This window comes from Nycticebus coucang, chromosome 10, assembly GCF_027406575.1.
Source record: "Nycticebus coucang isolate mNycCou1 chromosome 10, mNycCou1.pri, whole genome shotgun sequence".
Lineage (NCBI taxonomy): Eukaryota > Metazoa > Chordata > Mammalia > Primates > Lorisidae > Nycticebus > Nycticebus coucang.
Window position 1 is genome coordinate 114,620,740 of NC_069789.1, and position 13,130 is coordinate 114,633,869.

A 13,130-nucleotide genomic window follows, 5' to 3' on the forward strand; every position below is an offset into this window, starting at 1 on the left:
TTTGCTACAAGGGCTGAGCCTCAACTGATTCTCTTGCCTCAGCCTCTCCAGTAGCTGGGATTATAAGCACCTGCCACAATGCCCAGCTAATGCTTTTATGGTTTTTAACAATATCTTAGGCTCCTAGCTACAGGGTTGGTCTAATGACCTCATGACTGGATACAGGAGTCCTCAGCCTTTGCCTTTTATACCCTTTCTGTCCTGTCATTGGCGCGCTATTCCCCCCACACCTGTTCTCACAGCTTGAATTTCTCGGGCTTCTTCCCAGCTCCCATCCACTACCTTTCCCTATCTTTGGCTTTTCTTTCCCTCCACTCTCCACATGTTCTTATTGCCTGTCTCGGTGTCTCTGCCCTTGTCTGTCTCTCTCTGGTCTCTCTACTCTCCCACACCCCCAGCTCTGTCCTGTCCTTCCTCCTCTGTTTCTCCCCAACTCCTTTTTCTGGAGCCTTTTGCTTTGTACTTTCTCCACTGCCTTTTCTCTTCCTTGGCCTCACAGATGATCACAGGGTGGCCTCTGCCCCGCCCTGTGAATCTGGGGACATTTCTGCTGTATTGTTGCATTGCCACAATCCCATTGTTTGTCCTGGCAACGTGGTCCTACCCCATGGCAGACTGGGGTACCGTGGCTGTCACCTGGCTTCTCTGTGCCTCCTGGTCCCTGGCTGAGGGCCCGAGCTGCACCCACCATGGCCCTCAGCACTTCTGTTTCTCTCCCTCCCTTTCCTCTCTCCATTTCCTTTTTCTTTTTATTCTCTTTTCTACCTTTCCTTGAATCCTTTTTCCTTTCTCCCTCTCACCTTCCTTCTTGCCCTCCTCCTCTGCCTGCTTCTCTCTGTTGTGTTTCTGTTTCTTCTCTCATCCTCATCCTCCTTTCCTCTCTCCAGCCTTGCTCCCTCCTGATTCTCTCCTCTTTATCTTTTATTTCTGTTCTTTTTCTTTTTTGAGACAGAAGCTCCCTGTTACCCTGGGTGGAGTGCATCACAGCAATCCTCCTGCCTCAGCCTCCCAAGTAGCTGGGACTATCGGCACCCACCATCGTGCCTGCCTAATTTTTCCATTTTTAGTAGTGATGAGACCTTGCTCTACTCAGGCTGGTCTCAAACTTCTTCTGCTGAAGCAATCCTCCCACCTCGTACTCCCAAAGGGCCACCACGTGCGGCCCCTCCTCCCACTCTATTTTCTCCTCTGTTGCTTTTTCCTTTTTGACTTCTCCTTTGCTCTCTTCGTTCTGTTCTATACCTACTCTTAGAGTCTAGAGACTCTCTCCGTTTCATGCTCCTTCCTCTTCCTCTCCTCTCTTCCAGCTTCTATTCTTCATGGTCTCTCTCTACTTACTCTCCCCTTTCCTCACTCCTTCCTTTTTCTCTCTTTTCTGGCTGGACCCTTCCCCACCCCTCACCCCACCACCTTTCTGGCCTGTTTTCCCTTTAGCCCTGCTCTGGTTCTCTCTTATTTCTCTTTCCTGTCCTTTTTCTCACTCTCTCCTCTTTCTTTCCCATTTCTAACTCTCTCCCCTCGAGGGCTTCCCTTCTTTCTCTGTTTCTCCCTATCCCCCCTCCCTTCTTTCTCAAGCTTTGCTTTTCTCTCCCACTTCTGTCTTCCCTTCCCTTGGCCCTGGTGTGGCCCCTGCTCTCCTGTCTCATATTCTCTCTCCCTGGCATCTCCAGCTCTTTTCTCTCCTTCTCTGTCTCTTCCCATCCCCCTCTTTCTTCTCCTTCTCTCCCTTCCTTCCCCTACTCTTCCTTCTGACTCCCCTGTTCTCTCCTCTGCATTTCCCCCTCTCCCCTTGTCTTTGATTTTCTCCTCTCTGAACCTGTCCCCGACGTACTCCTACTCTCCTTCCTTCTCTCTCCCTTTCTCCTCCCCAAGTCGTCAATCCCAGTGGCTTCCCGCCCTCTTCCAGGGAGCTCCCTGCACCCTGCACCTTTTCTCTGAGGCTCCTTTCCTGCTCTTGCCCTCCCTTGTCCTACCCTCCATGTTCTGAGGCTTCCAAGTCCTGACCAGGAGGCCACCCTGGAGCAGAGGCACCCAGTCAGAGCCCCAAGTGTGGATGACCTCTGTGACACCTTCTCTCTCTTTTCTGTTTGTCCTGAATTCTGGAACACTGTCTGGAGGAGTCAGGCCTGCCCAGGCCCAGGAAGGAGGAAACAAGGAACAGCCCAGAAACAGGAAGCCTATTGCCTAAAGACACACAGCACGTAAGTTGCATTAAGCAGCAGGGCTTAATGCCAGTGGGCTCCCCGGAGTTGCAGGAATCAGCTCCTGGACAGCTTCTAGACACTTGCTTGAGCTTGGTGAGAAGAGGTTGAAGACTTCCTTTCTGCTCTGTTCCCCGCCCCCAATCCTCCACCATCTTCTCTTCCTCATGCAGCATGGAACTATGGAACTCTTCAGTGCTGGGAAGGCCTTGCCTGCCGTCCATTTTACAGATGAGCAGTGTTTCTGAAGACCAACCACTGCTAAGCAGAGGCTCTGAGGGAAAAGACCTTGCCTGAAGGACCAACAGTGCCCCCTGCAGGGCACTTCTCCCCATTGAGAACAGCTACAGCGACCTGCCTGAGGCATTCTGACTGGGTGGAACCCTCTATCATCAGGGACTGGCGAAGGATGGAACTGCAACCAAACTGTATTAGACACTGAGACTGGTCCCAACAAAGATGAACAACTTGAACACCTGGGCAGGGACAGGGGGATGTTGAATGGGAGTAAGGGAGAGGGAGAATTTGAAAATTCTGTAAAAATAAAAACTTTTACTTCTAATACATAAACATCTAGCAAATATTTTGGCATGCCAACTTAAATCTCTGAACTTTTCAAGTCATCCTAATGGTCAGTTCTTTCTTGCATTCCCATGGAAATGTAACTGGGACTGTGTTAAAGGAGACAAAAGAAATGGGATTTGGTTTACAGAAGCTTGTTGGGAGCCTGCATTTCCAGGAATTGGGCCAAATTATGTTTGTTCCTTTGTAAAGACACTATTATGCCTTGCTAAATGGAAGGTGAGTAGAAGCAAAGGAAGATGGACTGACAGCTAAAGAGGTCCCAATAATTAGTGCCTGATTCTCAACATGGAGTCTCTCTGATGAGTTAAATAAACAAACCTATGGGATTGTTTCCAAAAGCCATAATTTGGGGGTAGTAAAATGTTTTACAGAATTCTAAATATAGTCTTCTATATTTTAAAAGATTGCTTGCCACACAGCTATGTACTAAGAACACCTAAATGCCAGTTATGAAACCCCAGGCTGGAAAGATGGAAGGTTTCTCAATGCCAGGGAGCAGGTAACATTTTGTGGGGCAAAGAAGGGCATCCAAGAGGTGAGGGAAGAAATGGGGTGGGGGGGGTTAGGCAATCCCTTCACTGAACATTTACAATGCTAGGTGCTCTCACATCTTAGACCAGAGTCATGAGACTGGGGTGAGGGTCCAGGAGGGAGAGAATAAAAAGGTAAGCTGGGGTCAGGACAGTGGCGACAGAGATGGAATGGCAGAAAGAGGTCTAAGACTTCTTCCTGGGGAGTACTGGGGGGGGCCACAGGAAGCCTGTGAGCAGGGAAGGAGTGGGGTCAGCTATGGTATCATAAATCCCCCCATGAGGGGAATGGACTGGAGGAGGATGCTGGAAGCTGGAAGGCCAAGGAGGAGGCTGACAGTCTCAGTGGGAGAGGGTGAGGCCACGAAAACAGAGTTGAAGGAATGACACCAAGAAGAACTTTAGAGGGGAAAAAAAAGAACTTTAGGGGTGGGGATGGTGGTTTACCACAGACCAAGATTGGGGCAGGGGGCACTGTGACCTATGAGATTGGGCAGGTGGTGGCAGCACCACCCCAGGAGGAACACCCCGTGGGTGGGAGGCACTGACATCTTTAGTCCCTGAGGCACATCCTGGTGAAGGCGCTGGGGAGGCAGATGGGGCCATGGGTCTGGACAGCAGGAGGGGGCTGAAGCTGGAGATGGATTTGGAGATTACTAGTGAAGAGGGGCTATTTGGAACCAGTGGAGACAGGAGGTGGCTGAGACCTAGAGCAGCAATGAGGCAGCATACATAAAAATCACACATATACCCCTGTCCCCTGACCAAGTCCCCACTTAGCCATGTGTCCTACAGACACACACACGAATGCAGCGTGATACAGGAACATAGGGATTCCCAGTGCTGCTTGAAACACAAAAATCCAATGCAATAAATTATGAGCTTTCTGTATCATGGAATGAGATATACTTCATATCAGAGATGGAAACCTCTCCAGCTTATGTCAAATCAAGGTTAAAAAAAAAAAAAAAAAAGCAGGAGCAACATACTTTTGCCAAACTATTTACAGGAGCATTTGCTTATTTATCCAAAATGATATGGTGATAGAAAAACTCTGGCTGCCTCCAGTGAGGGGAACTGGGGTCAGAGCCAGAAGTGAGTGGAAGTGGAGGGCTCCTTGCTATGGATCCTACTGTATCTTTTGAGTTTCAAGCTTTGTCCCTACATACCTTGGTCAGTAAAATAGTGAACAGCCTCCCCAGGGACAGGCAAAAACCAGAAGAGAAGTTTAATGAGGACAGAGCCCCAGGAAGCCTGAACGAACTCAGATGTTGACAACACACCACAGAATAACTCAGCTGGCCTAAAAGCAATTGAGTCTTCAAGGGAAAGAACAGTATCAGGTATAGTAAGATCTAAAAATTAAACCTATTAAAAAATAAGATGGTCCTGCAAGTGACGGGATTGAGAAAGCATCTGCAAATTAGACAAAAGGTTCAGAGCTGTGAACACTTTCCCAAAAAGCAGTGATAAGTGCCTGGAAGACTTGACACAGTGGCTCATGCCTGTAATCCCAGTACTGGGAGAGGCTGAGGTGGGAGGATTGGTTGAGGCCAAGAGTTCAAGACCAGCCTGATTAAGAATGCAAACTCCATCTAAAAAGAAAATCTAGCTGGACGTGGTGAGTGCACCTGCAGTCCCAGCTACTCAGGAGGCTGACGTGAGAGAATGTTTGAGGCCCGGAGCTCAAGGTTATAGTGAGCTGTGATAACATTGCCACACTCCAATATGACTGAAGAGATCTTGTCTTTTTTTAAAAAAAAAAAAAAAAAAAAAAGGACCAACAAACCTCTGGAATAACTTAGGAATAGAGAAAAGAAGAATTCAGAATTCACATGGAATGAAATGGAATGAAGACAGAAAAACAATACAGACTACCTCCTGCTGGTAGAAAAAGAAACAAAGTTAAGGCCGGGTGTAGTAGCTTAAGCCTGTAATCCTAGTGGTCTGGAAGGCTGAGGCAGGCAAATCGCTTGAGCTCAGGAGTTAGATACCAGCCTAAGCAAGGCCCCATTTCTACTAAAAATAGAAAAACTGAGGCAAGAGGATCGCTTGAGCCCAAGAATTTGAGGTTGCTGTGAGCTATGACAACACTATGGCACTCTAACCAGGGCAAGAAAAAAAAAAGAGCAACCCTGAGACTCCATTTTCTATGTTAAAGCTACCAAGGAATATGTAGAAAGAGAATTCCCGATGCCTGCAGACATGTGGCTCATTGGACTGAGGAAACAAACATTGGCCAGACCCTCTGGGACCTTCACTCAGATCACCTGCCACACTGCAATGGGGTGGCTGGGCCCTGGAGCTCTGAGCTACCTCAGGGCTGCTGAGCCAAAAGAAGAGTCCACAGGAAGGGCCCTTGGCAAGCCCTTCTTCTACTCAAAGAGCAGTAGAAACCACTTTCAGACCTGAGCAACTTCCTGACACTTGAAGCAATGGGTGAACCACAGGAAGAGGGATTTAGAATTGAATGTGCTGCCATTAAGGTAAGGACAGGAACAGTTCTAAGAATATACCAGCAGCTCTAACACATTCAGCTTGTTCTTGGAAACGCAGAATATGACACTATGATGCCACTTTTTAACCCATCAGACTAGCCAAAGCCCAAGAGTGTGAGCACAAGGCCTGCTGGCGGGGCCATCAGAAAACAGGTCCCCTGTCCCAAGACTAAAGTCAAGGCGGCCACACTAGAGGGTCACGTGGGAATGTGGATCAGTGCCCCTTTCCTGTGCCCAGCTGCTCTAGTTTGGGGTTTTACACTAGCTTATCTAAAGTCATGGGAAATGGCAAAGTTGGCCAGTGGAGGACATGCCCATCGTTCTGGTGGATAGAGAACAAGGACGCTTGCGGGGCTCCGGCAAGGAAAGACTTCCATGCCCAAGCAAATGAGATTCTTCTGTGTTACAAATGGGGGACACACCACACACTGCTATCCATCAGGGCTGGCATATAGATGCTCCAGGAGAGAAAAGAAAAAGTGAACAGTGACGGGAGAGAACATGACTTTCTGCCATGCTCCGACCTTCTCAGTCATGCTCTGAGAATGTATTACCTGTTCATGAAAACATTTCCAATCCACCAGAGTAATTCCACTTTTAGTCCCCTTGTCCCAAGGAAATCATTCAAACTCACATTCTTTGTAGTACTATTTATAACCACATAAAGCAGGAAGCTGAATGTCGAACATTTTGGAAACAGTTTAATAATAAACTACCACACAACACAGCTGAGCATTATACAGTGATGAGGATGATGAGGATGGCAATTTTCTTTTTTCTTAGTAGCATGAACAGTGGATTGCAATAAAGCCTGCACACCGTGACTGTCTTGTAGCCAAAACAACAGCCTCACGTAACTCTTAGAAGCTATAATTTTTCACAATGTTCATATTTTCAATACGTTGTAGGTGTTTTTAAATAAACTTGAAAGGAAGGTTGCAGCAGAGGGCTGGCCAGCCGCCCACCTAGTGCCACGCTCCAGGTGAGAGGCTCAGGCCCCACAAGACCGGACAGCAGGGAAGGGGTTCCACAGCATCTAACCTTTGACTCCACTGAGTGTTGGTTTTGTTTCTTTACCTTAAACATTTTCCTTCCAGCCTGGAGGCCATAAAGGGCCCAGTGACCTGACCCTCAGAACTCTTTATCTGCACAGGGAGGGGGGAGTATAGCCAGGCACCAGGGGAGGGTGCAGCCCAGTCCAGGCCCAATACAGTGTCCAACGAGTAAGGGGGCTACCATGGGAGCCTGGATGGTGCCATAACCCAGGCAAGGGCAGGAGGGTGAGACCACCTCAAACAAAGGCACAGAGGCTGGAGAGAACTTGGCATGTTCCCAAACTATACGGGCCGGGGCAGAGAGGCCAGGGGATAGGGGGCATGAGGTCAGAGAGGCTGAAGCTACCACCGGCCAGGAGCTGAGATGCTATCCCGAGGGCAAAGGAAAGCCTCTGTGGTCACAGGGGGACACTGCAGCGCCCCTGCACCAGGGCCCAGAATCCAGTCACTCCTCTGCCAAGAGGAACATAGAGACCCAGAGAGGACAAAGGGCTCGTGCAGGTGGTCTGCTGGCTCCTGGGCAGACAGGAGGGACTGGTGAATTATTCCTGGGATGGCCAAGGGCATGGGGGACTTTAGCAGGGAAGGAGGATCCTGGGCGCCAGAAGACAGGCCTCTCACCGGCCACTGCCCCCACCCCCACCTCCACCCCCACCCCCACCCTGGCCCCCAGCATCTGGTGCTCCTGACATCATGAGGAACAGGACGACAGGAATGATGTACATCCACTGTGGACGACACACAGACACACACAGAGACAGAGAGAGAGGGTGAGTGTGGGTGCTGCCTGTCTGAGATGGGGAAGGTGGGGCTGGAGTGAAGGGAAGACGAGTGAGGGGAGAGGGCCCAGGTCCCCTAAGTCACTACAGGTAGGGGAGGGCTGGTGGGTATGGGAGGGTAGAGATGGGAGGGGGCTCAGTCCTCACTCAGGCCTCTTGCGGTGGCGGCGCGGGCCCCGGGGCAGCAGGACGCAGGACTGTGAGCAACACAGCCCCCCCCAGGATGAGGTGCCACTGAGGAGGGAGGGGGGCATAGGTCAGGTCTGGTGGGGCAGGAGGACCCCCAGCAAGCGGCAGGTCAGAGCCAGGGTAGGCGTGGCCTTAGACTCTCTGGGCCTCAGTTTCCCTGCAGCTCCACTGTCAGGCTATCCTGACTTCAGGTACACTGAGGCTCACAGGTACAAGTGATCAGAAAAACAGACTCAGCATCAGAGCCGGCACCCTTCCTCCTCACCCCTTAGGACATAATGGCCTCCTTGCTATGCCCTGCCTTGCCCAGGGTCTGTGCCACAAACTAGCACCAGCCTCCAGACTAGGGCAGGGACTAGAGGCTCAAGCATAAGTGACCTTCTCCAGAGAGCTGCCTCTCCAGCACCTCCTGTCTCCCAGGCATCCTGCTGCCCCCCAGTGCCCTTCCCCAGGGCCACATGCACCTCGGCAGCTCCCCTCAGCCTTCCTGCACAACCTCCTGAAGGACCTACTCGCCCCACCTTGCTCCTTTGGAATCTCTGCCCCATCCCTTCCTCTCCAGCCTGGCAGAGTCGAGGCCACCCCCTGGATCCTGGATCCTGCCACCAGCCTATGCCCTAGAGCTGGCCCATCCCTCCACACCCACTTCCTCCAAATAAGCCTCTTATTTGTCACAAGCAAGACTCTAACCTCTGTGCCCTAGCACCATCTAGCTCCAGGCCTTGTTCCCAACCTGGCAGTGGCGGGGCAGGCACTACACGGCCCTCAGCCTCCAGGCTCAGCCCAGGTGCCAGAGGGACACGCACAGAGATACTTGGGGTCACAAGGGGCCCTACTCACAGGAGGCCCAGGGGAAGAGGAACAGAAAGAGAACAGAGTGGGGGACTCTGGACAGGAACAAGGAGGACCCAGCCACGAGGGACTGGCAGGAAGGGGCCAGCAAAGGCAGGGGGAGCCCCACTCACGTATTTAGCAAAAAAGGACTTCTGCTCCTGCGGGTTCTTGGCCTTCTGGGCCTGCTCCATCTCCAGACGCTCGATGAAGGCCGCTGTCTCTGGGCTGAGGCAAGCAGAGAGGAGAAGTACCCTGAGGCCACCAGGAAGGGTAGCAGAAGGGGCCAGGGCCAGAAGCAGCCACAAGGTCACCCATACAGGCAGCAGAGGGACCCCCAATGACCCCCAATCCCCACAATTCCTCACCCCGGGGCTGTGACTGGAGGCTGCAGCTGCACCGAAGTATTGAATAGCTCCAGGTCTACATCCTCCACCTCGTGGCCCCGGCAGCCCCCAGGGTGGGTCACCACTGACACGCCTACCACATTGCCAGCCACATCCACATGCAGGGTCAACTGATCTGAGAGGTGCGACTCCACCAGAGAGCACTGCAGGAGGGAGTGAGGTGAGGGGAAAGTGAACAGGGGCTGCTGCTCAAACCCCCAGCCCTCAAACTCCTGCCTCCATACAGGATGCCCAAATTATCTTTCCAAACCTTTCCTGGCTCCCTGCACAAGCCCAGGCTCAACAGCCTCCCTAGGGGCATCATATTAAAGCACCCACCCTCCTGGACCAATTCCTCCCCCTCTCCCGGCCAGGAGACCCTCAAGGGCAAGGTCAGCTCTGTGTCTTCCCAGACTCTGCAGGTACAAAAAATATGGGGAACTTAGTGGCAGAAACAGGTCTAAGGTGGGCAGCAGGAGTAAGGATGGGGGGCTAATTCATGTCACCAACTCACCGCAGGAACAAAGGAGGAGACGTAGCCACCAGCTTCTGGGCCATCAAGTGCCCCAGGCCTCCTTGGGACCCGGACACGGTATAAGCCATTTAGGGCTGCCACATCCTGCAGGGTGGGCAGAAAGGGCACTGCTGAGAGGGACGGTGCCTAGCCCTTGCCAGGCTCTGACCCCCAGCAGGCCTCAGCCAGGAAGGCCTTTCCCAGTCTTGCCCACAAGCCTGGCTGCCTGGAGTCTGCCCGGAACTCCTTCCCACCAGGTAGCTCAGTTGGTCAGTGAGACCAGGAACACCTGGGGCCACCCCACCTGGGGGAACAAGGAGAATAGAGCCCATCCCAGTGATGGAGTAAGTCCTGAGGGCACTGTCCTATGCCTGGATCCAGCTGCACCTGGCATCTGCCCCACATCTGGACTTGCCAGTTACAGGAGCAGTAAAGTCTCTGTGGGGGACAATTGTGACAGAATCACATGGGCACAGGGAGAGCACCCACCAGCATATGGCGGTCAGAATAAAGCCACATTTCCCAGCCTCCACACACTACATCTAGCCAATAGGCCAGAAGTGGAAATAGACAAAGCAGCTTTTCAAATTTTCTCCACAAGATGCCGCTGCCCACCCTCCTTCTCCCCCTGTCCTCTGGCCTGGAGCCCTGGGTCCTCCCTATACCACCTCAGGGAGGCTCCAGCTGGCCCTTGAGGAAGCCACAAAGCAGGTGACAGAAATGACCTCTTGTCTAATCACAGCTATTTTGAGGACCTCTTTCTTCTTATAACCAAATGAAACATCTCAGCTGACTCTGGAAAATGGGAGAAGCCAACTGTGTGACCCCTGTGGGGGAAGAGGGTGTGCCAGGCAGAGGGAACAGCATAGGCACAGGTGCTAAGGTAGGGACCTCATGTTCCTTGGGCTCTTAAGGACAGCCACAACACCCCTCAGCCTGGGGCAGTCACCAGGAGATGGGAGAGTGAAGGTGAGGGCAGCAGGAGGCACCAAGCCCCACCTGGACCTGAGGGGTAGGGTACACAGGGACCAGAGCCAGATATCCCCCCACTCCCAGCCCAGCCCTGCCTGAGATCCCCACCTTACCCGGAGTCGGCCCCGCTCCTCCTCACTGAGCTGCCGCTGAGATAGGGACAAAGTGCCATCCTGCTGGTTCCAGAGCAGTGAACCCCGCTTCCGGAAGTGGGCACTGTCATCTGTGGGGAGCTCAGGCTCAGAGACCATCCCCAACTGCATCCTTCAACCCAGGCAGGAGCCAGGAGACCTGGATACAAATCTTGGCCTGGCCATCACCCAAGAGCGACCAAGTTCCTTCCCCAACCTGAGCTCCCATGTTCATATCTGCAAATTGGGGACACTCCTACCATGTTCTGCCTTCTCACCTCACAAGAAAGCTCATGGCATATGCATGAACCTCAAAGCTCCCAAATCCTGCCTTTGCCCTGCCAAGTGACCCAGAGATAGTCATATAACCTCCCTGAGCCTCAGTTTCTCCAGGGACAAAATATGAAAGCCGCAGAGCTCAGGAGCTCCCAACAGCCTAGCTGTGTCAGCATCAATGGAGCTGTTCATGGAACAAGCACAACTGAGTCCTTCCCCCTGGCTTCAGGGTTTGGAACAAGGGCCTCAGGCTCAATTACTAACTCATGGACAGAGATGACACTAGCTCTGAGAACCTGGACACTTTTACCACAGCAGTTTAAGTTGGGCTTTATAGGTGGTCCCAACTCTGCCACTCATTTACAAAGGGATCTTCTGTAGTGTCTACTCTGAGCCTGTTTCCTCTTCTAGAAAATGGGGGTAATACTAATAATACCTGACATCTCAAGTGACTGCTATAGGACATCTGAGTTAATACATGCAAAGCATCAAACCACTAATTCTGGGCTCAGAGCCTGTAGCTCAGTGGCTAGAACACCATCCACATACACCAGAGATCGCGGATTTGAACCCAGCCTGGGTCTGCCAAACAACAATGACAACTACAAGCAAAAAAATGGCTGGGTGTTGTGGCAGGTGCCTGTAGTCCTAGCTCTTGGAGGCTGAGGCAAGAGAATCGCTTTAAGCCCAAGAGTTTGAGGTTGCTATGAGCTGTGATGCCACAGCACTCTACTGAGGGTGACACAGTGAAACTGTCTCAAAAAAAAAAAAAAGAAAACCAAACACTAATTCTGGACACATGGTGACTGGTCAGAAAAGTCTGTTCTGAAATTGTTACTGCTCCACTGACGTTCTGAAACTGGGATTTGTCTTACAGGTATGGAGGTGCAGAAGGCAGAGTTCTCTTCTCGTGGGTCCCCTCCAACACTTACACCTCCATAGGAAAAGCTGTTAGTAAGTGGACAGTGTGCCTCACACCAGATGGCACCCAGACCTCAAGTCTTGACTTCACAGGGCACCAGGTTAAGTGACTAGGCAAGAACATTGCTGGACTCACCAATCTCAAATGAATGTTCCAGCAGCAGTCCCACTGGGCCACAGCCCTCGCCTTCTCGGCCTTCTACCCCAGCCTGCAAGAGAAAAGGGCTTAGGTGAGGACCACTGAAGCCCTCAGCAGCTCAGACTAGCAGGCTGAGGGAGGAGCCTTATCTTCATATTCATGTTCAATCACTGATGCCTTCCAGATTCAAGCACCAGAAGCCAGAAAAAAACTCCAAACACTTGACAGTTGCCCCCATACCCACAGGAACCACCCATTTTATGACTAGTCATAATATGAGCTCTACAATCTCGAGAAAACCAGACCCTACGAAATTCCAAGGCAATACTATCCCCAGGTCACTTTTATACCCCGTACTATAAATAATTATAAGTTAAAACACATCTGCCCTCTCCCAGGGCTTCCTTTCCATGCTAATACACAAAATGCCTAGTTTTCACCTTCTGTACTCCAGCTTTCCAAACTTCTCTCTCTCCATACTCCACTTACCCACGGCCTCACACCCCGCGAGCTCGAGATCCTGCCCCCTCATGCATATTCAGGATAGAACTCTTCAATCCCTGAAGTGCTCCTTGCCCGCGTCTTTTTCATTTTAACCGCCCCGACATCTGATTCGCTGAGATTCCATCCAAGCACCTCCCCCTCATACATATATACGAGCATTCCGAACTGTCTTCTCGTTTTCTCTCCCAGTCCCAGCAGCCTCTTGCCTGGCTGGGTCCCCTGCTGCGCGTGGCTGGCTGTAGCCTGGCTTCCCATGGTTCTCCCACCCCTTCCTTCTCCTCCCTGCGCAGCCTCTTTCCCACCTTAACCCACCAAAAGACCCAAGACTCCCAGCTTTCATCGACCTTGCTCCCTGTACAGAGCTAATGAGCACTCACCCCACGCGCAGCGGCCCCTGCTCGGCAGCTGCTGCCTCGGACTCCACTAGGCGCCGCTACCGCCATCAGCAAGAGGAGAAACAGCCGGGTCGCCCCCGCGTCGGTCACCATCTCAGCCCCTTCCCACCAGCCCAGGGGCCGATGTGAACCGAGAGACGCGGAACACACCGGAAGGAACCGGCCACAGTCCGGCGCCCATGCGCCGGCGCCGGCTGTTTGCGCCTGCGCACTCACATCTGTCC

The 13,130-nt window shown here is 52.1% G+C and overlaps 1 protein-coding gene across 2 annotated transcripts; it reads right to left on the reverse strand.

Annotated features, from left to right (window-relative positions):
• Window positions 1–6,495: 6,495 nt before the first annotated feature.
• EMC10 (ER membrane protein complex subunit 10) lies at window positions 6,496–13,017 on the reverse strand. Of its 2 annotated transcripts, XM_053605939.1 has the most exons (8): window positions 12,889–13,017; window positions 12,005–12,077; window positions 10,654–10,763; window positions 9,569–9,673; window positions 9,037–9,218; window positions 8,803–8,896; window positions 7,796–7,882; window positions 7,527–7,597 (listed from the first exon to the last, which is right to left on the reverse strand). In XM_053605939.1, the coding sequence occupies exons 1-7, from the start codon at window positions 12,997–12,999 to the stop codon at window positions 7,796–7,798; spliced, it is 762 nt and encodes a 253-aa protein (XP_053461914.1). In that variant the 5' UTR covers window positions 13,000–13,017; the 3' UTR covers window positions 7,527–7,597. The 2 variants fall into 2 exon arrangements, with proteins under 2 accessions (XP_053461915.1, XP_053461914.1); XM_053605940.1 differs by lacking the exon at window positions 7,796–7,882 and having other exon boundaries at window positions 6,496–7,597.
• Window positions 13,018–13,130: the final 113 nt, after the last annotated feature.

Coding starts and splice junctions, on each gene's coding strand:
- EMC10 (XM_053605940.1), bottom strand. CDS start 12,999: ATGGTGACCGACGCGGGGGCGACCCGGCTGTTTCTCCTCTTGCTGATG. Junction 8,897..9,036: donor CCTCCAGTCACAGCCCCGGG/GTGAGGAATTGT, acceptor TGCTTGCCTCAG/CCCAGAGACAGCGGCCTTCA. Junction 7,598..8,802: donor AGTCCTTTTTTGCTAAATAC/GTGAGTGGGGCT, acceptor TGTCGTCCACAG/TGGATGTACATCATTCCTGT.